Source organism: Neofelis nebulosa, chromosome 13, assembly GCF_028018385.1.
Source record: "Neofelis nebulosa isolate mNeoNeb1 chromosome 13, mNeoNeb1.pri, whole genome shotgun sequence".
Lineage (NCBI taxonomy): Eukaryota > Metazoa > Chordata > Mammalia > Carnivora > Felidae > Neofelis > Neofelis nebulosa.
This window is the reverse complement of record NC_080794.1, coordinates 51,419,572-51,443,149: the sequence shown is the minus strand read 5'-3', so window position 1 is coordinate 51,443,149 and position 23,578 is coordinate 51,419,572. Positions and strand designations below refer to the sequence as shown.

General features: G+C 49.8%; 1 protein-coding gene across 6 annotated transcripts in view; it reads right to left on the bottom strand.

Moving 5' to 3' along the window:
* Positions 1–1,394: 1,394 nt before the first annotated feature.
* The window catches only part of WDFY4 (WDFY family member 4), a 297,907-nt gene continuing 275,723 nt past the window's right edge, over positions 1,395–23,578 (bottom strand). For 4 of the 6 annotated variants that reach the window (XM_058696985.1, XM_058696983.1, XM_058696982.1 and 1 more), the window contains 9 exons: positions 20,987–21,199; positions 17,865–18,012; positions 16,599–16,783; positions 15,569–15,727; positions 10,914–11,093; positions 8,886–9,068; positions 6,631–6,715; positions 2,882–2,993; positions 1,395–1,864 (listed from right to left, as the gene is read on the bottom strand). In XM_058696985.1, the coding sequence (XP_058552968.1) occupies positions 1,798–1,864; positions 2,882–2,993; positions 6,631–6,715; positions 8,886–9,068; positions 10,914–11,093; positions 15,569–15,727; positions 16,599–16,783; positions 17,865–18,012; positions 20,987–21,199 (1,332 nt within the window). In that variant the 3' untranslated portion in view covers positions 1,395–1,797. Of the gene's footprint in view, positions 1,865–2,881; positions 2,994–3,476; positions 5,626–6,630; positions 6,716–8,885; positions 9,069–10,913; positions 11,094–15,568; positions 15,728–16,598; positions 16,784–17,864; positions 18,013–20,986; positions 21,200–23,578 lie in introns of those variants that run through there. The other 2 variants (XM_058696986.1, XM_058696987.1) reach the window with 2 other exon arrangements.

The window sequence follows — 23,578 nt, the reverse complement described above, 5'->3', positions numbered from 1 at the left end:
CAAGACTCCAACAAGACCTGACCCCCACCCCTCCCTTTTCCTAGTGATGTGGGCAAGCAAAAGGCAGCATCCAGGAAATATTTGTCAAGTGAATGTGCCCAAGACAGCCTTTGGGCCAGCAGACCTTTCAGCCTCAGGTAAATGCTATGGCTGGTGTTTGAAACATGACAGCAAGCCCAGCCTTGATATTTATGACTTGCTTCTTGGCCTTCCTGGGGAGTGGCACTCTCCACTCTTCAATTTATGGCCCTTCCTTGCAGCCCCAGACTGACGAGGGGATTGCAAATGGGGCGTCTGCTAAGAGCACATGCAGACAGGTGAGATCCTTGGCCCTGGGGTCAGACACAGGCCCTTCTCACCCAGGGAGGGGGGCAGTGGACCTGAGAAGCACCTCGTCCTCTGTCTTGCCCTTTGCAAAGACCTCAAAGTTTACAGATAGTTCACTGTTTCCTAACCATCCCTCATTCACTATCTTTGACATAGCTGCGTACCACCTGTCTGTTCTGAAGATTTATCTTTAAATTGATTCACTGCCCCTGGAGGCCAGGCGACCCAGGCCATAAGACATCAAGTCCATTTTCTTGCCATTCCCAGGCCTGAGCTACGCTGAATGGGGACACTCATCAGGGCCTCTGCAGGGCTTGCAGAAATATGGAAAGGATTGTGTTCCCTGGAGGGAAAAATCTCAGGGAGGGGAGTTGCTAAGGAGATTTGCCGCCCCAAATCCCCGTGCACCCGCCCGGACTTGATTTCACTGAAGAGGCAGGTGAATTGCCTTTCAAGGAGCTCTGAAAGTCTGGGGGTGGAGAGAAGGCATTGGAATCGGATGATGCCTTCAGTGCCCAACAACAGGACTGAGAGTGACTGGTGCCTTGGAAGGCACTGGAATTCCTCAGAGGGGCTCAGCTGACTCCCTACCTGCCATCTTCTCAGATGGAGAGCACAAGTCACGTAGCAGCCCGAATTTTCCCAGGAGGAGCTCCAGCTCCAAATCAACATGTGGACGGGGGTCCTTGCCCCTCATGAAAGGTCAGGCCCTGGGAAAAGCCTGCCAAGCCCAAGTCTTCTCTGGGGCACAGAGATAGGGTAGGCACACCTCGGCAGCGTGCCTCTCCCTCACCCCCAGGCTGACTTCCCTATGCCTGCCAGAGGACTCACGTTCACGTCCTGTCAGCCATGTTAGCCGGGCCTCCTGAGCATAGCCCCTCGCTCCCCATGAACCCTTGTCTGGCGGCCAAGCCTGCAGGAAAGCCAGATTCCAGGGAGGGAGGCAGGAGGGCCTGAGAAACACTGTGAGGGCGGGCTGTGCTTCTCTGAGGCCTTCCTGCCTTTCTAGGTATGGGATGCAAACACCTGAGTGGAAAAGGGTGGTGATCTTACACTCATGAGCCCTCTTGCATTTTGAAAACGGTCGTTTTAATAAAATAAAGACAATCCAATATTTCCCATTAGTTTCCAGCAAGTGACCCAATTTTTTTCAGTGTAATAAGCCCTTTGAAAAGGTGAGTCTTGTGAGTTCGTGGGCAGCTTGTGAGTGAGTCACAGTTTCCAGATCGCTGCTCCCAGGCTCCCAGGTGCTCTTCTCCTTTTTATGGAGTGTGTCCTTGGGCAACCCAAGGCCAAAGTCGCATGGGCCATGGAGTGGCTCGGGGTGTGCAGCTCTGATGGCCAGCAGCCCCTTCCTCAGGGGAGAGTCTTCTGTGCCCCAGGCACTGCGACAGCCTCCCTTTGCTGGTGCTGCTGCTGCCACTCAGGGCACCTGCCGCTCACTCCACCTGACCTCCACTGTCTTTCTTCCTACCCTTCTGCAGACCAGCAGAATATTCTCCCCTTCTCATCGCCGACCAGGAGTTTGGTCTGGTTTCTTGGGAAGAGAAGAAATAGACAGGAGTGTTAGAGCCAAGCCTGTGGGTCCCACTCATCCCAGCAGGCACTCAGGACGCTGCGACATGGCGGGTTCGGTCCAGGACCCCGTGGGGCCTGCACCTGACCTCCACCTGAGGCAGGGGTGGGGGCTGGGAGAATTGGAGAATGCTTTGACCCCGAAGAGGGGGAACTTCTGAGCTCTGAGGGTTGTGGCACCCCTCATGAGTATGGGGGGACTCCCCAAGATGCCCAGGCTCCTGGCAGCAGGGTGAGGCCCTGCCTTTTCTCTCCAGCATCTCCAGGTGTGCCTTTTGTCCTGTGAAGAGACAGTCTGGCCCCCCTACAAACGAATGGCAAGTTTTCCAGCAGAGTTCGGGCTCCGGACTCTCCGGCCCCCTTTTCCCATGTCCTACACTAGCCCACTTCATTTCAGCCTGGCTTCTGGAACACTGTGTGGTTCCCACCACCACAGATCCTGAGCCAGCAACTGCAGGGCAGTGAGGGAGGAAGGGAAGGGCCTCTCCAAGGCCCGCGGCCTCCGGAGACTCCACTTCCTAGTGTGAGCAATGGGTTAATGACAGAAAGGACCACTTACCTCCACTGGGTAATTATGAAGAATCAAATAATGTCTATCAAGTGTAGTGGCTGACACTTGGCTATTCTGCACTGGCTTAGAGCTCTCAAAAGGCGCTTTTTTTTTTTTTAGTGTACGATACTCATCACGCCAAATGTTAGCATTGGTAGCGGGCCTCAGGAAAACAGTGCCTCCCCAGCATGAAGTTACAAAGCTACACCCTTTTACATTTCTTTATGAATCCACGGGTATTTGAAAGAGAGAGAGAGCACGAACATGTGTGTGTTAAAAAACATTTCCTAGGGCCTTACGTGGGCTCCTCATTTGCCTCTTGTGCAAGGTGGGCCCTCCCTGGTGCCTACAGCAGTGAGGCGACTTTCCAGGGTCAGGCCACCTGAGCCCTGAGCTGCTGGTGGCCCGAAGGAGCCAGGCCTTGGTTACCTGGACACGGCTAGGGCTGTCACCGCAGGGCTGGTCTTGCTGGGCTTCCCTGTCAAAGCAAGGCTGACATCCAGCTCTCGACAGAGGGCAAGATTCTTCTCCCACCTGTGACCTGTGGGGATCGTGCGAGAGAACGATTAGGAAACCCATGCATGCACGTGGATGTCCACGGGCAGAGCCACAAACACATACACACATATTTATATTTGTGGTCAGCAACTTGTTAAATTGAGGGGAAAATATATTTAATCTTGGCCTGTGCCGTTGCAAAAAGGGCCGTCCCAATTTAATTTGCAGGCTGTGATAGTTACATGTGCTGACGGGCTGCGGTATCCATTGTGTACCAAATTGGATTTGTGTATTATTGCTTTCTAAATTGCATGCCTAGTTCAGCAAAATTGTTCATCAGTGTTTACTGGCTTTATGCTTAATAAGATGCCCCACAATACCTTGCTGCCAGGATGTAACACAGCCCGTAATTGCCTAGTAAAAATAAATTACATAAAGTCGGCATTATCAACTTATCTAAATCCTCTCACGCCACAACCAATAATTAAATGCTGAGAACGTTTTTTCAAAAAATATAACTCAATGATTGTTACTTCACTCATTTTAATGACTGCATTTGGGGGCAGACAGTAATTCCTTCAACATGGAGGGCGAGATGGAGAGACATCAGCTGGGTACATCCCTGCGAAGTCACTCAGAGTCAGGACAGGAACGACACAGCTGTCCCAGCTGTCCCAGGGTATCCTCCTACGTGCACAGAGAGGCCTGTGCACCGGGAAATGCGTGCACATTTTGTGTGTGTGCAAAAGGCCACAATACAAGCCTTCCCGGAGCCCTTTTTGTGTTCCAGGTCAAGTCCAAGTCTACGAGGTGATTCCTAAAATACGTTGTGCTCTGACTGGGTTGGTCCTTGTTTCAAATGACAAATAAGTGAATTCCGGGCCGAAATTAGATCATGTCTGTACACAAACGAGGCATCCTCAATATCTCCAAAGCTCTCCTTTCTTGCCCCTTAAGACATCTGAGGGATATAGCAACATGCACACCAACAGGACACAGGTACAGACATCCACGTGCCATGCCTGATTCTGTCACCTTCCAGCAAAACGGGTTTGAGCAATATTCGGAGAACAACGAGACCTCCACAGGCTGAGGTTTGTAAGGCTGCAAATGGATTTTCTATTTCTACACTGTGGTCCAGCCTGATTTTCACGAATACATCCGTGCCCTCGTGCCATTTCACCTGAATCCTCCCTTAAACTGTAATCACAACCCTGGCACTTGTTTTCTATTTGGCGGTGGTGACCTCAGACAGGTCGGGACAAACGGCAGGGGAAGGATGTGGACCCAGGCGTGATGGGGCTGCTGCCAGCCCGAAACAGCCTTGTGAGCGCCGTAATGTCATCGGCCGGTATATGAAGGGAGAAGGCTCTTACCAGCCTATAAAAATGATCAGAACAACCTGCATTTTGTTGAGCAGATTCTTGTCTATGCCTGTTATTTTTCATGTTAGGTACTTCCTGCACATCCTGACATGTCAGGGGCAGGGGAACCGAGGGACAGAGTAATTGTTGGGCACAGAACTAGGTCTAGAGCCCTGCCTCTTGCTTTTCATGTCACTTCCCATTTCTTTGGACCCCATTCCCAATGAGTACAATCTCAGCACAACTGTTGACCCTGAACAGAAACCCATGAATGCACTGGCACTTCCAGAACCAGTGGAAGGTCTTTGAGGTGCTCTTCATTCATCGGTCTTTCCGTCCATCCAGCATTCTTGTTCAGACATCCATTTATCAACCTTTGCCTCATGGGACCTCCATAGCTTCAGAAATGGGCAGCGGAGCCACGGACTGAACTGGCATCCTTTCGTGCAGGTGTACCACAGAATTGTTCATAATGAGGCTGGGGAACAGGATTCTATGCTAGCTCTCTTCCAACTGGGTGGGAGAAATAGGGGAGAAAGTCTGACCCCCGTTCTTCAAAGAACTGTTGTGAGTTTTTTTAGAATGTACAAACCCCACACATCTTTCTTTTTACCCTGAGATGGGGTGATTCCTTGGAGTCCCAAAGGACCCTCAAGGTACTAGGAACAATGAAGTGAATGTGGTTGTAGATCCTTCTGAGGTCACTGCTTTGGGTCTGCCCACATTATTGACAAGGGTGCCCAGATGGTGTTATTTTGAAGGAAGGGATGCTCAGTGTAGAGCCTGGGACCCAGTAAGGGCTGATCAGATGTCTGTGCATGTTTGTGTGAAGAAAGAACAATAAATGGATGATTAAATGAATCAGGAAGGTGTGGAGTATATTCTAGAAAGGAACTAACTGAAGATGGCTACTCTTTTTAGAAGGCAGCCCTTAGCACTCTAATAAATTCTCTCCCGTGAATGATCATGGGTCTTGGGATACGAGTAAACCAGAACTCATGATGACAGGAGAAGTCATACTTCATGGTAACATGTTTCCTTTCATCATGGGCGGCACCAAGAAAAATGTCTCGGTTCTGGGCCAAAATCTTTGATGAAGACGGAGCTGAGAAAGAAGGCTGGCTGCGCTGGAGGAGGTGATGGTTGGGGGCTATTGGGACAGCTGTGGTGGAAGAGAAGGAGGCGATGGCTTTGCTGGTGATCTTTGTGCCTGTGATCAGGGGTGGTGCTATTGTTGATGATGCATGGCAGTATCTGCGGTTGAGGTTCGCCTGGCAGTCTGAAGTTGGTCTGAGGTTGCTTATGTCCGCTCTGGGGACAGAAGTGAGAATGATGGTAATCCTATGCTTCTGGGTAACTCTGGGAAAGCTCCTAGGCCTCTGTGCTTCAATTTCCTAGTCCTTCATATGGGTGGCATAGTAAAATCTATCTCACAGGGTTGTCGTGACAAATTAGAGAATACACGGCAAGTACGCACGATGGAGACTGCTCAGGGTCAGCCGTCTCCCTGCAAGCTGAGCAGTGGTGGCCATGGTGGTGATGGTACCAGAGGCCATGATGGCAGAATAGAGAACAGATTTTCTTACGTCAGTCCCATCTGCCACAAACCAAAGAGGACTCCAGAACAGTCGTTCTTTTACCTTGGTACACACCACACTCACCTGGGGACCTGTTAGACATGGAAATCTAGCAACCCCCAATCTTTTGCCAGGGCTTAAGGTAAAAACAGGACCCAGATCTACATTTTTAATAAGGCTCCTGGGAACTGCGGATGTAGAGGACCTCCAGACCCACTCTGAGGAACTTGCCATGGGGAGTTGGGTGGACGGAGCCAGGATCACCAGGGCAGGCCGGGGCGCTATGGAACCACTTCCTCTCTCCAGGCATATGGCAAGGCCCCTCCCTGGCCCCTCCTTGCCCCTTTCTGCAGCATGGCTGTCCAGGCAAGTCGGCATTTGGACTCAGGCCCTGGGCTGGGAAGTTTGGCATTGAGGAGTCATCCAGGCAGATGGAGAACATCAAACTAAACTCTGTAAGGTTCTGAGGCTCAGAAGCCCCTGAAAACCGCCACGACTGTTCACATGTCCAGGGAGCATCCCAGAGTTTGCTGGTCCCTGCATGACGGGGCCAGGATGCAACGGGACTACTCCACGCTGCTTCACGTTCTGCCGGCAGCTTGCAGTAAACTGTGCTCTGTCCCCCCAACTTAGATTCAATGGCTTCCCTGGACTCCGTAGGACTGAATGGAGCTATGGGAGGGGAGGGGGGAGTGAAGACAGCAAGGTGAAGGCCCCACCCCCTTAGCAGGGCAGGTACCTCTTGGGCTCAGAGGTTGAGCTGAGGGATCCTCTGGTGCTACCAGCCCGGGAACAGATGTCTTCATGTCCTCAGTCTTCCAAATCTGTCCAGAAAAGAGAAAGGGCCAATGGCTGGGGAAATGATCCTGTCTGTGGCCTCGGGCCCATTCCATTCCCTCACATCCAACGGACCCTGAGGGAAGGGATGGGAATATGGTCCCCTTTCACTTCCAACGCTAATGTATTCTCGGGGACAAAAAATTACTTAGGCTTCAGTAGAGCACCGTTGAAGCTTAGATGGGTTTACTCTGCCCTCCTGTGACCATAGTGCCTCCGTCCTCAACCTCTCACCTGCAGGGATGAGACCCAGCAGCTAGTTTACTGTCATTTTACTTAGCTAATGCCCTCTCACCCCACTGCCACCATCCCTGGAGGCCTCCCTCACCACTTAGCAGCTAGGCCTCCCCATTCTCTGTGTCTGACTCTTGGTCCCAAGCCCTTCTATTAATGTCCTCATGCTGACTGCATATGGCTTCTCACTTGCTGAATCCAGATGTTATGTTGACAAAGGGCAAGGATCAGCCTCCTCTTAATGATTTTTTGAACTCCACACCAGGCCTAACCCAGCCCTGGGCCATTCCAGGAGCTCAATTGCCATGTTGGATGAATGAGTGCTGAGTGCATGAAAGTCTTTCACTCATGACTTGGGGGCTCACAAAAAAAAATGCACCTGCTGCTTGGCCAGCCTGGGCTCCTCTGACTGACCCACAGTGTGAGTCACCCCACCAAGCCCAGGCCTCCCTGACCTACTCATGTTCTGGCTAGCCCAGGATGCCCTGCTCTCTGCAGAGATGATGTACCCCTCCTAGCCCACAAATGGGGCTTCTCAAGGGACCCTCCTCAGCCTTGTCTCTCCCACCCACACACAGTGACCCCTCAGCCTGCTTGGCCTCTCCATATGCTGTAACTTTTCTTCATCCTTGGGACTCAGCTATACTGCCATCTCCTCTCATGTCTCTCTGTTAGAAATAAATCCATACTCCCTTTGGACCCTCACCACATGTTTATTCAGCAAGTATTATCTCCATGATTATTCTGAGCCTTGGGGCATGGATACCCATGCAAACCAAGGCCAAGTTTTAGCCATGATGGCACTCAGCAAGCTTTCATAAACGTTTGAAGCATTCAATGGACATTTTCTTGAATACATTATGGCCTTCAGTCAACATTTCCTTTAAACTGTGGAATTCAGTTGACAGTTTCTTAAGTAAGCCTCTGAATTATTCCTTATCTTTACTCATTCCTTCATCCCTCCTGTCAGTCTCAGAAAGCTTACCTTGTTCTTCCCAGGCTAATCCTCACACTTCAATGTTTCTGTTTCGTTCTCTTCCTGGTTTATTGATCCTTTCCCTCTCCATGGCCTTCCTCAGAGGGTCCATGGCACTCTGATTATCATGGTCATAGCATGCATTGCATACATGTATTTTCTGTTTGTATTCTCTTCTAGGATATGATCAGCTGGAGGATAATGGCCTATTATTAATTTCTGTGTTCCCTGTGGCTTGTATGATGAGTTTGGTACAGAGCCAGAGTTAGGGTGATGGACAGATAAAAAATATTTGGATGTATAGATGGATTCATGGGTAAATTGATAGGTATATGGAAGGACAGATCATTGTATAGGAGGAAAGGAATGGAGGAAGGAAGGAAAGGAGGAAGGGAGGGATGGAGAGAGGGAGGGAGGAGGGAGGGAAGGAAGGAAGGAATGGTAGAGAGATAAATAGTTGGGTAGGTAGGTAGATGTATTATTGGAAGGATGGATGAAAGGATGGATGAATGGATGAATAGGTATAGAGATAAATAGTTGGATGGATTAGTGGGTGAACAGATGGGTGGATGATGGATGGGCAAGTGTGTGAATGGATCGCCCAAATATTTCTTTTCAGCACTGGGCTATGTTCTTACACATTTGACCATTCAGCTTTCACACCTCGTGCTGATAAATGTTTATTTCATTTCATGAGTATATGTGTGTATACGATTATACATATAATTCTATCTATCTTCTATCTATCTATCTATCTATCTATGTATGTTTTGCCTGGAGAGAGCCTTGCCTTTGCCCTCACTTGCCATGAAGACCTAGTCTGGCATACCATTTGGTCTCAAATGCAGCCTATAGATTTGGGCTCTTGGAGGAAGTGAGAACAAAGACCACTTTCTTGTACTCATTCTGCCTTCATTCTGCCTTCATTCTGCCCAAGACACACCTACCCGAACCATGCCGTCTTGACTCCCAGTGATGATGACATGGTTTGTGTCCCATGCTGGCCCTTCCATCATGTAGCAGCAGGTTATGACTCCTTCAGGGCCCCAGGCCGTGGTGATGCTGGCCAGTGGCTGTCCGTTGACATTCCACAGAGACAAGTGGGCTCCCGCACAGGAGACAATGGTGCCCTGCAACAATAAAAACTGATTTCACTCCACGCTGAGGTCACTGCCTGCCCATCCGCATTTGCTCAGCCGGAGTTTGCACACCCAAGCACCCTTAACCTGCTATCTTCTGAAGACTAATGAAGGTACTCCAAGACCTAAGATACCCACTTCTTATTAGATGGCTCATAGGTCTCTTGTGTTTTCACACAACTACAAATTCCTGGCTATTTGCATACTGCAGTCATGTGTTTGGATACTGCTTTCTCTGACACAAACTGGCTGACTTACCCTTTGGACTCCTTCCACAGCCTGGAGACTGCCTCTGGCTCCAGACATGGGGCCTGGACATGGCAGGCAGGCCAGCCCTGTCCTCATGAAGAAGATTTGGATATCACTTGGTAGAGGGCAGAGTACAGAGGTTTGAATGATTGTATATGGCTCAAAGAATTGGCGATGTCTCTCTGAAGGGAATTTCTGAGGAGAAATGTCCCCATTGAACCTCCTGAAATGTTTATGTCTAGAGTTTTCTTCTCAAGTCCTTGTCAATATTATGGCCAATGGTATAGTGGTCACTGTCACTGAGGACTCATAAAACCAGCTGGAGCCATGCCTTTGAGCCTTGCCCTAACCACAGAAAGGACGTAGGGAACTCAGTGCCCTTTCATAGCCCTCTGGGCTCCATCATATCCCTTTCTGAATTGTCTGACTCTGTTAGAGTCTGCTTGAGGCTGAGGACCATGTCTGATACATCTCTGTCAAGCACCCAACCCTGAGCCCAGTAGGCACTTAGTGAATTCAGTTGGCTCCAGGACAAGTTGAATTCAACAAGTTGTTGGTCATGCTATGTCTCCTCTGAGATCTGAGGACATTATTCTTTATAATGCTCTCTCAGATCAGGGCTTGGTGCCTTTCCCAATACATCCACCAATTTATCCATTCACTCACCATCCTCCCATCCATCCATCCATCCACCCTCCATCTGCCCACTTACCTATCCTCCCATTAATTCACCCAAATATCCATCCAGCCACATACCTATTCATCCATCCATCCATCCATCCATCCATCCTCTGTTCTGCCCATGTAAGATTCATCCTAGATTCAAGTCTACCTGGAACACCATGTTTGGCTAAAGTTGGGACGAGGAGCCTTCTTCATTATCTTCCCCTCTTTCTATTATCCCTTTGCCACTCTATCCATGCCCTGGACTCCTAGGGTTTTCTGTGAGAAGATGCAGAGCCTTTGAATCCTCACAGAACCCCATGCCCTATGATGAGGATTCCAGCCTGGGAGAAATTCCACACTGAGATTTAGATATATAGTTCTCTAACTCTTTCTGTTCTCTCTGTCTCGGTCTCTGTCTATTTGTCTGTCTCTCTCTGTTTCACTCAGACATAACACACACACACACACACACACACACACACACACACGTTCCTGACACGCTTATCTTTGGTAGCAGCTTGGAGGGACAAACAGAAGCACTTCCTGCCATGGAGACCAGAAGCACCTGATGAGTTAGCACTGACTTAACATCAGCGAACTGAATTCGTCCGCCAAGCCCAGAAGATCTCTTACCAAAGCCAACTTCCTGCCCCAATTCCCTCATGCCTGTGCCAGAACAGACACCTCCCACCACTCTCACCACCCTGAGGGAGAAAAATAAAAAAGGAAAAAATAAAATCTAGAACCAGATGCTGCACATGTTGATGGCTCCACTCTGCCTGGGCAAAGAATACTCCACACATTTGGGACATTTCTCAACATTCTTGGGAGATCAGCCTCTCTTTGTTCCTGGGTTTTCTCTTGGGACACTGCACCATGCTTCCAGGCAGGCTCATAGACATGGAGAAAGTGAGGACTCACCGAGACGTCACTGATGGCAAGAGCAGAGATACCCTCTCGGTGGGCAGGCAGGCGGGCCACATGGGTGAGATGGTCTAGGTCCCACAGGATGCAAGTACAGTCTTGGGAGCCACTCACCAGGAGGCTGAAGGTGACTGATGCTGCCAGGCATGTGACAGCCTGTGTGTGTCCATATAAGGCCTGGGGACAAGAAGCAGATCCACAGATTATGGGAGGGACCCTCAATCTAGGTACCTGGGGAGATTTCCTGCTTTCCCACTTACTGTTGGGCTCCAGATGAAGAAACAGAGATTCAGGGTGATTCCATGATTCCAAAGTCTGTGGTATGTGTGTGCATGTGTTTCCATGTGTGTGTTTGTACATGAGTCTATGCTGGCCTCTCAGTTCCATCCATTTCTGGGAGTTGAGGCTCAGCCAGGGTGGATCTGCAGCCCTTTTATCATAACTGAAACAGGCTAGTAGCACCCTCACGTGCTGTGAGCTCACCTACACTTGGCCTTGCGTGTTGAAGCTGCACGTACCACTAGTCACATGCAAGGACACTGATTTACCAAGTGTAGTGTCCCAACCAGGTGCATAAACATCAGCTAGAAATTCAAATGCAAATTCTTGGGCCCTATCCAAGACCGACTGAGTCAGAAACTCTGGGGGCGGGGCTATGATGAAAACCATGGGTTTTCACAAGCTCTCCAGGAAATTTTCATGCACGCTCCAGTTTGAGCATTACCCCAGGAGAACCTCAGAAACAAACATGCCTCTGCCAACTAAAATGGAAGGGAGGCGATGGGGGGGCTGTCAGGTCATTATGAAAAAAGATGTGACTTTTCAAGTCTGATGGATCTGGGTTCATAGCCTGTCTGGCCACGTGGCAGCAGGTGACTCAGGGCCTTGGTCTTGGCCCTCAGGTTGGCCTGTGCTGGGTCTCGCCTGGTTCACAGATGGTTATGTATCCAGATATGGCCAGAGGCCTTGCTCCCCAGGGACACGTGCCGGAGGGGCTGGGGTGGCCTGGTGTTCCCAGGTCCACGGCCGCTGGCCACAGTGTGGTTTCCATCACAATGGTCCCAGAAGCTGCCAGGTAAGCCTGATCTGAGAGCTGCTGCATCCACACGGGCAGCTGTCTTCTGGAATGAGCCAGAGAAGTGCAGAGATGGCGTTCTGAAATGTGATTACCCTGGCTTACCTAGTGGTAAACCTCCACCCTCAGGACGGATGACTGCTCGCTCATTTGGGTCAATGAGTCTGAGCATCATTTTTCAAAGCTGTCACTTTGCCTGGTCACAGCTAGGAAGAGTTCTGCCAGGGATTCCTGTTTGTTTTCGGTAGATCTGAATGTGGCACCAAGCAGATGGGGCTGGCAAGGTTCCGGACGTGACCCACAGAAGATGACTGGGGTCATCTCAGGAAACTGGAAGCTGTCCACATGAAGAGAAAAGCAGAGGATCTGACAGGAGCTCTGATGACTGAGTTCTGACTGTAGAGGGACATGGTGACTCCAAAGAGTGCAAGGCAGGGGATGCTGGACTAAAGGCTGGGGATTCAGAGAGAGAAGCTCTGAGCCCAAGTGTCCCCATGTACTGTCCATGAATGGAGCCAAATCTACTGCTTTGCAAAGGGAGGCACTGGAGAGTGAGGGGGGCCAGTCTGCGTGCAGGCACTGACCACCCATGTAAGGCTCACTGCCTCTCATCACGAGGCACGTAGCCACCCCCATCTGGAAAGGCTGAGGACATCAGTGAAGGAGGACAGCAGATGTCAATGTGCTGTCTACTGGCTCTTTGTTGGGATGAGCACTGGGTGTTGTATGGAAACCAACTTGACAATAAATTATATTTTTAAATAAATAAATAAATAAATAAATAAATAAATAAAATAAGAATACAGTAGTTCCCCTTATCCATGGAGGACATGTTCCAAAACCCTCAGTAGATGCTTGAAACCGTGGGTGGTACCAAACCCTGTGTGTACTGTTTTTTTCCTGTACATACATAGCTATGAAAAAATTTAATTTATAAATTAGGCACAGTAACAGATTAAAAGCAATAACTAGTAATAAACTAGAACTGTTATAACAACGTACTGCAATGAAAGTTATGTGAGTGTGGCCTCTCTCTCTCAGAATGTGTTATTGGACGCTACTCGTCCTTCCTGTGATGACATGAGGTGAATGTCATAGGCACTGTGACGTGGCCTGAGGCTACTACTGACCTTCTGATGATGAGTCAGAAGGAGGATTATCTGGTTTCGGGCCATGGTTGACCACAGGTGACTGAAACCATGGCATGTGAAACCATGAATCAGGGGGTACTGTCACAGTACCTCTCTACGGGGCCAATTAAAATGACCTCACTGTCATCATGCCTAAATAAAGCAGCAAAAAATAAAGAAAATAAAATAATAAAATAAAATAAAGTAAAATAAAATAAAACGAAACAAAAGCCTGTGGAAATAACTGCTCATGCTGGACACTTGTGGTGAGATGGGCACTCTTAATTAATCGCGGTGGCAATGTAACGTTACAGAACCACTATCGAAAGCACGATGTCCCTGCTTGGTAGTTCTACTTCTTGAAATTTATTTTAAGGCAACAATTAATCAGAAGCAAACAGCAATCTAGATAAGCTGTTGTCTGCAACATTATTTAAAATAGTTAAAATTTGGAAGTAATGTAATTGTCTAGTTTGAGGAGAAACGGTTTATTAAACCGTGGCGCACTGACATAACAAAACAATTGAAATGTAATTTTATGGAAATGGAATAATACAGAACAATTGAAATGTAAATTACAGACTGTGGAGAAGCAGAAACAATTTGATAGGCTGGGTGGAAACAGAATAAACATATCTACACAATGATCAGAATGGTATAAATATGTATATCTGGGGATGGCAGTATGTGACAATGGAAACTTTTATAGAGATTATAGAGAATTATTCAACTTTGAAGTGAATTTGAAATTTGTCTTTAATGTTGTAATATCTTTAAAAAATGAAACACTTAAAAAAAACTGTGTATGAAACTATTTAATGATGTCTTTGCCGGCCAAGTCAGGGACAGACCCCCTCGCTGAGCAGCTGGTGGTCTGGGGGATCCCCAAGGCCATGTCAGCCACTACAGGTAAATGATAAAGGATTTTATTCTGCGTAGGAAATAAGAGCGTGTGGGATTCCCCTTACCTTTTCCTCTTGATTTATAACTAGGAGAGGATGATGAATTACATTTTTATGCTGTCAATACAGGGCTTTTATATAGCACATCTTCATTTTCAAAAGGGACCTGGGAGCGGTAGCGGGAGGCCGCTTCCCCGACTCCCCAAGGCTGGCTCTGCAGTCAGGCTGGATCTAGGGTGTCCCTAAAGTGGGGCCTGGGAGAAGGGAGCACTCCATAGAGTAATAATAATGTGCGGTTTCTTCACACAGGTCAGGAGTAAGAACGTAGCCCCCTGCCCGCAGTCCATGGAAGGAGAAGGAAACCTAGAACAGGGTGAAAAGGTGAAAAGGCAGGGCGCTCCGAGGCTGGCTTTGAGAGTCTGGGGAAGGCAGCCTTGGCCTGCACAGCTCCCTCAGCAGGTGCCACTGCTCCACAGGAGTAATCGGCCCCCTCAGCACTGACCCAGTCGTTCTTTACCTCACGTCTACTGAGTGCCTACCTTGCACCACACGTGTGCTGCAGGGGGTGGTAGGTTGGTGAGGGGAGGGCTTGAAAAGCATCCAGAGAAACCGCGGAGCAGTTTCAGTGAAACATGTGCGGTTTAGGAAATCTGATCCATGGTGAGTTTTGTATGATTAATTTTGGTGGTTGTCATCTTGGGTCTATATGGCTAACTACGAATACAGATGTAAAAATGAGCTGCATTTTAGAGTTGGAAGCGTACCCTAGTGGTATTCTGGGCAGGTTCAAGGATGCACAGGCAGGAAGCATGGGTTTAGAGTTAGATCGACCCAGATTAAAACGCAAACTCACTCTCTCTGAGCTTCAGTTTCCTTGTGTGGAAGTGGGAATAACCGTGCCGGATTCGCCAGACTAAAACGAATGTACAGAGTCTCAAGCAAACAGTGAGTACACTCTGCTTGTTACGAGAGTGGCGGTGATTCCTGAGGCGGGACTGGAAGGAGCCCACTGCCCCCGCCTGCTTTTGCTCTACTCCACTGCTGTTCTGAAATAGCCTTTCAATTTCCGGCTCCACCACGAGTCACTTAACTTCTTCGCACCTGTTTTTTCCACCGGTAAAGTAAGGATAAGAATAGCACCTAGTTTACAGTGTTGTTGAGAAGGTAAAAGGAGGCTATCCGCACAAGTGCCCACGGCACATGATCAAAAATGTTCTCAAGTGCAAGGAAACTGCTTTCACTGGCTCTGACGCGTAAGCGGCATCTCTCATTGAGGGATGGGTCCCATGGGGCCACCTGCCCTGTGGGCTTGTCAAAATCACCGTGGGCATGAAACCGTGGCCTTCTAACAGCAAACAGCCATGTGCCGTCACCAGTGCCTCTCTGTGTTCTCGGCTCCTGAGGGAGGCAGGGCTTTTGGTGCGCAGGGAATTAGATGGCACTAGGGCACTATACCTGCCTGAGGCACCACACATGCCCCAGGCACGATCTCCACCTGAGGCACCATCCCCGCCTGAGGTAAAATCCCCACCTGAGGTATGGTACCTGCTTGAGGTGCAGGCCTTTCGGGCGGCCTCTGGCTATGCTGAGCTCCCATACACAGACCACCGCACTGGCCCCAGAGGTGATGATCGTTGTGGGGGCTGGGCACACGGTACACAGGCAGCGGCCCCAGGCAGCCAGGTTCTCGAATGTCGTCAGGATCTATGGGAGACAAGTGGGGTGAGCACTGGCGCCCCAGCCAGCACAGGGCCGAGAGCCCGGACAGGGTGACAGAGGGACAAGGGCAGGTCTGGATGCTTGTGGCTTGCTTGTGTGCCATGGGAACTGCAGGACATGTCATGTGTTCCGGAGGCTGGCACTGGTGACCCAATGCAGGCAATCCAAGCCTGTCCCCAAGGAGCTCATACTCTAGTGAGTGGGGAGACACAAGCGAGCAGGGAGTTAGGGAGACGTTGTAAACACCTGGCTGCCTCATGAAGTGGTAGGGGAGGCTGGGGGTGGCAAGGGAGAGCTCGGTGGGCAGGGAGTTCATGTCATGTGATCGGTGCGTGGGATGTAGGGTGGGAGGGAAGTTGGGCTAGGAAAGGAGGCTGGAGGTGGCCAGGGCCACAGCAAGATGTGAAGTAACTTTGTGGCCTGAGCCAAGGGTGGATGAAGGGCAACCAGACGGCTCGCTTCTGGCGCTGGCTCGATGCTCAGTGAGTGTCCTCAGAGTCTGAGCCGTGAGCAAATGCCAGGGGAACCCCAAGACTCCACACCCAGACTGAGAGTCTGAGTGGCCTCCACGCAGCCAAGTGACCGGCTGGTGGCAGAGACTGCTGTGAAGTGACAGCGTGCACTGTGAACTTGTAAGCTCCGCTCCTTAGAATATGGGTTGGAGGCTTGGCCCACAAGGGCCCTCAGCCGGGCCGCACAAGCCGTCTCCCTCTCAGGCAGGGGGCACAGGCACAAGGAGGAAGTGGGGCAGCTGTGCCTGCTTTGGACTCGCCCTCTGACTGCTTCTGCCTCAACGGTGACCACCCTGCACCCCGCCTGCCCGCGTGCCCCATGCCTGCACCCCACACCCGCCCACCTTGTCAGAGCCATAGTTCCCCAGGCAGCAGCTGAAGTCATCAAAGCCCCAGCTGAAGGTCCTGTTCCAGAGCGGAGGCAGCAGCATCTTGTTCTTTTCCACAGCCAGGATGGTCTTCTCGGTAGGGACGATGTGGCCAATGGCTCCTTTGGGGGATTCTGAGCCTAGAGAGAAAAGGTACATATCTACCCCCCAGTTAGTATGGTGGAGCTTACCCGCCAAGGGGCAACACCCCCTTTCTCTGTGCCCAGGGAGGAGCCATGGGCAGGTGACCTGGACTTGGCAAAGCACAAGCCCGGGCAGTAGCCACTTGCTCGTCAAGTCACCTCACTCCAGGGCCTCACTCCAGGGGCTGTGTTAGACCCTGGCCCCGAGCTGGGTCCCCTGGCCCTGGGTTCCTCCCCTGTTTTAGCACATACGTTAAGCTTGCACGTGGCCACAGGTTTTCAGTGTCTCTAAAGGGCTGATATCAGGGGAGGAGTGGCTGAGGCTGTCGGTGCAGGTGGCACAAAGCCACAGGAGCCTTGGGGGGCTCTGCCCTTCCTGTCCCTCCCAGACACCTTATCTGGTAGGGATGGGTGTGCCACAGGCACTGTTCTTGGAGTTGAAGGAAAAAAAGGACACACCAAAAACCCCCAACAAACCTGGCCTTGTACTCCTTATAGAACTCCAGAATGTTGCCCTTTGTCTTGGGATTTCCCAAAAGCAATGCATGCCCCAGATGGCCCAGACATCAGACTTCACCCACAGTTTCCCTAAGAAGCAGCAGGGCTGGAACTCACACTGGGCTGTGTGCCCCAGGTCAGCTGCTCCTGGCTAGTGGCTGCAGGCCCGCGTGGGTGCTTAGGAGCAACGGTGACTGTGGGTACTAAGGAACAGAGGCTGCAACCCTCCCTCCCCTCGGGAAATCTGGCTTTGGAGGTGAGGAGGGGTGTATGTGTGTGTGTGCAGGAAAGAGAGAGAAAGAGAAAGAAAGAGAAAGAGGTGTGTGTGTATGTGCGCACACACATATATGAAAGAAGGAGGGGAATGTGTGTCTTAGATAGACAGGCAGACAGGTGAGTCTGTCAGGATCTAACAGAGGTGGTTCCGGACACTTCCAGGGCACAGGCCTCCCCAGATTCCTGCTGTGACTAGAGACACAGCCATCCAAAGTCAGACCCCAAGACCCTGAAGGGTCTGTGCCCCTGAGTCTCCAAAGGAACACCAGTCACTAAAGGGACATCTGTGGGACAGGGCGCCAAACAGAGCTGACCAGGTGGTTACCTTTGACTGTGACCTGGGAGGGCCGCAGTGACTGCAGATTGTAGAAAAAGGGCTGTGGGTGGCTGGGGAGGCTCGCAGGTATGATGGCATCCTTTCCGGGTGAAGCCTTCCCTGCAGTGGTCCTGGCTGGGTGGGGTTTCGTAAAGAGCTGGAGAGGCAAGGGGACAGACGTATACCGCACAAGTCATTAGGGACAGACGGCCGGAGGAGGAGTCCTCCCCAGTCAAGCCACAGCGGTACCTCCGCTCTGAGCGCTGCCTGAGCTGGGCTCACTTCTGACTGAGATAAACAAAAACAGAACTATCTGGTTCAGCCCTCGGATGTTGTCGATGAGGGGCTTGGGCTCAGAGAGGGCCCACTGCTTTCTCCAGGTCATGGTGCGTGACTAGCAGAAATAGCCTTCCTGGCTGTCCAACTGTCATCTTCTCCACGCTGCTTGGGAAAAGGATGACCTCATTGAGGAGCCTTTGGTCCCTGGCAGAGCTGCCTCTCAAATCATGGGTCAGAATGACCCTCTTCTCTCTCTAGATCACATGTCTCTCTTCATTTGCTTGAGCTATTTCTCACATTTTTCTCCCCCCTTCCTTTACAAACTCTGCAGGCACGTCCATCTGGGCATCAAGACAGAATTCTTTAATAGCATCCATTCAAACGTTCCAAGGAGCACAGGCAAACCCCATTAGTGGCCTTTCTTATTTTCACTTTTCTTAGATCTCTGCTGTCAAAGTGTCCCCAATGCCAAACTTTTTGCATAACCAGGCAAAATATGAAGCCCAAGGCCGTGCTGCTTGGCAGAATCTTGCTGCTGCCACAGAGGGCAGCTGAGGCCAGCTCCGGCTCTCCACCCTCCCCCCTTCCCAACTAGGCTGTTTTTTCCAGCCATCAGGCCCATTCTTCTGCTCCCTGATGGAAACATCCACTGGGTACCATGATGGAGGTGTGACGGTGGGCCGCAGGTGGGCACACAGGTAGAAGTGAGGTTCAGCAGGCAGCTGGGAGGGGTCTCACAGCAGCCTAGGCTCAGTTACAGCCTTTAATCAAATACTGGACTACCTAGTAAAGCTGGGTGGGTGATCAATACAAACGGAGATCAGAATGATGATTTCTAAAGGAGCATTAATAAAGAACATCCTTTCTTTCCCGACAGAATGACTAAAGCATCACAGGCCCGGTGCCTGTAATAACTTCAGCAGGCACAGCGCCTTGATGGCACAGTGCGTGGTCCTGAAGTCTTTTAATTTTGTCTCTAGGTTGGGACCACTGGAAGAATTCTAATTCTGATGATTACTTAGAAATACCTTTTTTTTTTTTTTTTAATTTTTTTTTTTCAACGTTTTTTATTTATTTTTGGGACAGAGAGAGACAGAGCATGAACGGGGGAGGGGCAGAGAGAGAGGGAGACACAGAATCGGAAACAGGCTCCAGGCTCCGAGCCATCAGCCCAGAGCCTGACGCGGGGCTCGAACTCACGGACCGCGAGATCGTGACCTGGCTGAAGTCGGACGCTTAACCGACTGCGCCACCCAGGCGCCCCGAAATACCTTTTTTTTAAAGCTCATCCAATACCTCACTAAGTAAAATCAGAATCTAAAATCGTGTGCACTCCGTGATCACACTGATGTGAAAATATTTTTGCGTGGGGACAAGAACTGTGAGAATGTAACCCAGGACACAACTGGATGGTGGTGGCTACTACTTTGAATTATTTAATTGCTTTATCTGTATTATTAGGCTACCCAAGCTTCTTTCCTGAAATTCTCTCCTTCCTACAAAGCCTTCCCTGGCCGAACCCACATTTGGATGTGCTGTTCATTCTCCAAGTCACCCTTAGGCACTTCTCACGCTCCCCTCACCTGGGAGCTGAGCAAACTTGGAGCATGTCACATAAGACCAGGTAGAAAAGATGTTACTTGTTTTGTACTGTTGAGATGAGCCCGTCCAAGCCTCATGGTTACATATGGAGAAGGCTGTTGCCCAAGATGGCCCTGGAATTGGCTGGGCTTAGGCACTCACTTCCCAGCATGGCTCCTGAATGTCCATCCAGGCTGAGAGCCCAGCCCATGGGGCCATGATAATAGCCCAGATGGCTGTACTTAGGAATAAAAGTTCTCCACATTGCACTGAGGCTTGAGGATCAATGGGGCCGGGATCAGTTAAATAAGTGTTTCTCTTGCACACCATTCACCAGGATGTCACCATGAGCCCATAGCCTCACGTTGCTACATGACTATCCTGATGGGGGGTGGGGCCGGTGGAGCGAAAGGCCCACATGAGACCCCTGCAATTTCACCAGAGGCCCCGAGGGCAGAACTTAGATATTGTCGCACTGTTGGCAATATGGCTTTGGGGCCAACCGGACGGGGCTAGAACTCTACCTCTGTCATCTGCTAATGTGCAATCGTAGGCCAGTTATTTATTTAGACTCTCTGAGCCTCAGCTTCCTGATCTGTAAAAGAATAATTTCTATACCCAGAGCTTATGAGGGGATTCAATGAGGGAATCACACTAATGTCTACCATTTGTTGAGTGCCCATTATATTTCAGGTGTTTCACGCACTTGAGGTCTTAATTCATTGGCTCTCCACAACAGCTCTGTAGCTAGACACACATATAGAAAATTGGGGCGCCTGGGTGGCGCAGTCGGTTAAGCGTCCGACTTCAGCCAGGTCACGATCTCGCGGTCCGTGAGTTCGAGCCCCGCGTCAGGCTCTGGGCTGATGGCTCGGAGCCTGGAGCCTGTTTCCGATTCTGTGTCTCCCTCTCTCTCTGCCCCTCCCCCGTTCATGCTCTGTCTCTCTCTGTCCCAAAAATAAATAAAAAATGTTGAAAAAAAAAATTTTTTAAAAAAGAAAATTAAATCCTGTGGATTTATTGTAGTGTCTGTTACATATATCACAGGTGAATGGAGTGTTCACTGTATCGTTAATGATGTCATCACCTTCATCAACACCAGATGGTAACAGAGGGCTAAGCCCCAATACTGAGGAGTGTAGGAAGACCATTTCCCATCCCCAGCCCTCTCTCTTGTTCCTATCCAGGAGAAAATGTCCTCACTATCACTTCAAAGCTTACAGTGCATACACTCTTCTGAGAAAGCAAGACTAACAACACGGATACTGTACCTGTTTGGGTACCTGTCCAAAGTTGCTGACAAACCCCAGGATGGTGCTCCTGATCAAAGGGTCACTGATGCTGCTGAGGTCCATTCTGTCACCATAGAAGTAGGGGTGGAAGGTATTAACAGCTTCTACTGCGGCTGACCCCTGCTGCTTGTACCCAAAAATGAGGTCTATCCAGTGGTGGAGGTTGGCACTGACAAAGTCACTTTCCAGAGCCTGGAACCAAAACCCAAAGAGCATGAAAAATGCAGGTCTCCCTTGGACTTGTGAGCCCTCTGCACAGATCAGGAGGGCACAGATGCATCAGGATGCTGGCTCTGCACAGGAAAGATGTGACATCTCCCAGAGTTTGAGGAGCACTAAGTGGGCAGACATACAGGCCACCCAAGGACCACCCAATTCTGGCCTCCAGCTAGTGGGAAAACAGATCTAACTGTTCCCAATCACCTAGTGCATTCACACTATGATATAACCAGGAGGCGCGGAATACCTGTCTTGCATTGATATCTAAATGGAAGAGACCAGACTGAAAATAAGTCTTGGGGTCCTGTTGATCTCGATATAAGAAAAAGGGAGAGCTGATTCTGACCAGAGACGTCAGGAGTTTGAAACTAAGTATAGCAGGTAGGCGAACATGCTCTGGAGCACATTGGACCCCAGCACTGCCATAGATATTCCTTCACATCTATGTCCTCAGTTTCTTCATCTTCTTCTTCTAAAAAACGGGGACAAGAACTGTACTTTCTCTGTGGAATTATGTGAGGTTTGGTTTGTGTCCACGGCTGGTGCAGAGCGAGCTCCATGTAATAATGTTGACTACAGTGATGGCACTGAGCACCTACAAGGTGCCAGGCACTGGCTTGGGGTTTGATGTGTATTGTCTCTTCCTGTTAACACCACCTTTCATTGGTAGATATCATTACCCCACTTCTGGGGCAGGTTCAGGTGTGGTTTTTGAACCTACTGTCTCAGTCCCCGACTCCCAGGCCTCAGAACCCCACAGGGGATATCCAACCTCACTGAGCACATCTCACTGCACCCAAGTACCTAGAAATTATTGACATATTGGGTATGAAGCTCTTTCTCAATCATATCTGAAAAGAAAAGGATAGAATCTACCTTTGAGAGACAACTCAGTCCCCAGGAATGTGAGCTTCCCTGACTGGGGCACTTCTGTCCAGTCCAAAGCATGCAATGGGCAAGAGCATTTCATCCACACACCTAAAGGGTAAGTCTATGATGACCTTGAGGAACATCTGCCCATGTGCAGCCTTCCCATCTCCAAGGAAGGTAGACAGAAGAGTTTCCAGACTCAGCCATGAAGAATTACTCTGAGCTTACATCCTCTGAATGGGACCTAAACCTCAGCCCACTCAGGAACACAGCTCCTGTTGAAAGTCAGCAATATCTCTCTTCAACTAAAGGTGCCATCTGACAGGAAGCACAAAGAAGTTTAGTGGGGGAGCCCAAGCATGCTCCATCCTGCATGGGTACAGCCCAGATGAATGATGCCAGCTCAGATTAGGACATCCAGGTTGGCAATATTCCTCAACAGTTGCCACACATGAGCAAGAGGAAATGTGGGCCAGTATGTAGATTTCCCAGTTCACCTGAAAGATGGCACTTTTATCTGCTAAGCAGAGCCCAACTTCAGGGCTGGGTCCCCAGACCCAAAGCCATTCGTTTGGGATTGTCTAAGCACCCCTTCATTGATCCTCTGGGTGGACATGCCACATTAGTTTTCTGAGGTATATGGCCAAAGTGGCTTCAAGAAGGCCACAGGCCAGGATATCTGACCTTTCCTCTGGACATTTTTTCCTATCACTATAACCAACACATAGCCCATATCTTTAAGCTCTTCTAGAGCATCTTTTCCACCTCCTTTCTTTAGATGAAGCCTGGCTCTCCCCAAGATTCCAGTGGTAGCTGCTTGCTGAGTTACATGCCATGTGTCTTGGGGCCTGGAGGTGGTGTTGGTGTCCTCCCTGATCCACATCGCCACCTGCGGACCATTGTTCCTCTACCTTCTTGCTAAAAGAACAGTCTGCTCCTCTGTGGTTTACGAAATTGAACTCTGCCCCCCTCCTCATCATCACTGCTGCCATCTGCCAACTCTTTGTCTCACTCATCAAACATGGTGACTCCTGGTCATGCCCTCCCTTCTTCTCCCTCACTGATTTCAGCGTTTCACATCTCAGTTCCTTAAGTGATACTTCTCCAATGACTTTGCCTCCACTCCTAAAGCTACCTACTCCTACAGACACATCTTAACTCATGTCAGTATCCATAAGTGCTCTCTCTTCAGAATCTCTCATTTAAACATCCCTGTTGGTGAAAGCCACCTCTTCACCTTGCTGATCATTTAACTACTCCCTAAGACTATTCTGCTTTGTCAAAACTTCTAGTCTCCTCACTCTTTTACTTCTTTGCAATCTATCAACACTCCCTTATCTTCAGCAACACCCTGATGCACCTTAGATTTAGCAGTTTATCATTTCAATAACATTCTGCTCAATGCATCTTGTTATGCTATTGAATTGTGTGTACTGTCTTTTTGCAGCACTCTGAACCAACTCAAATATTTTCTGTCTTCGT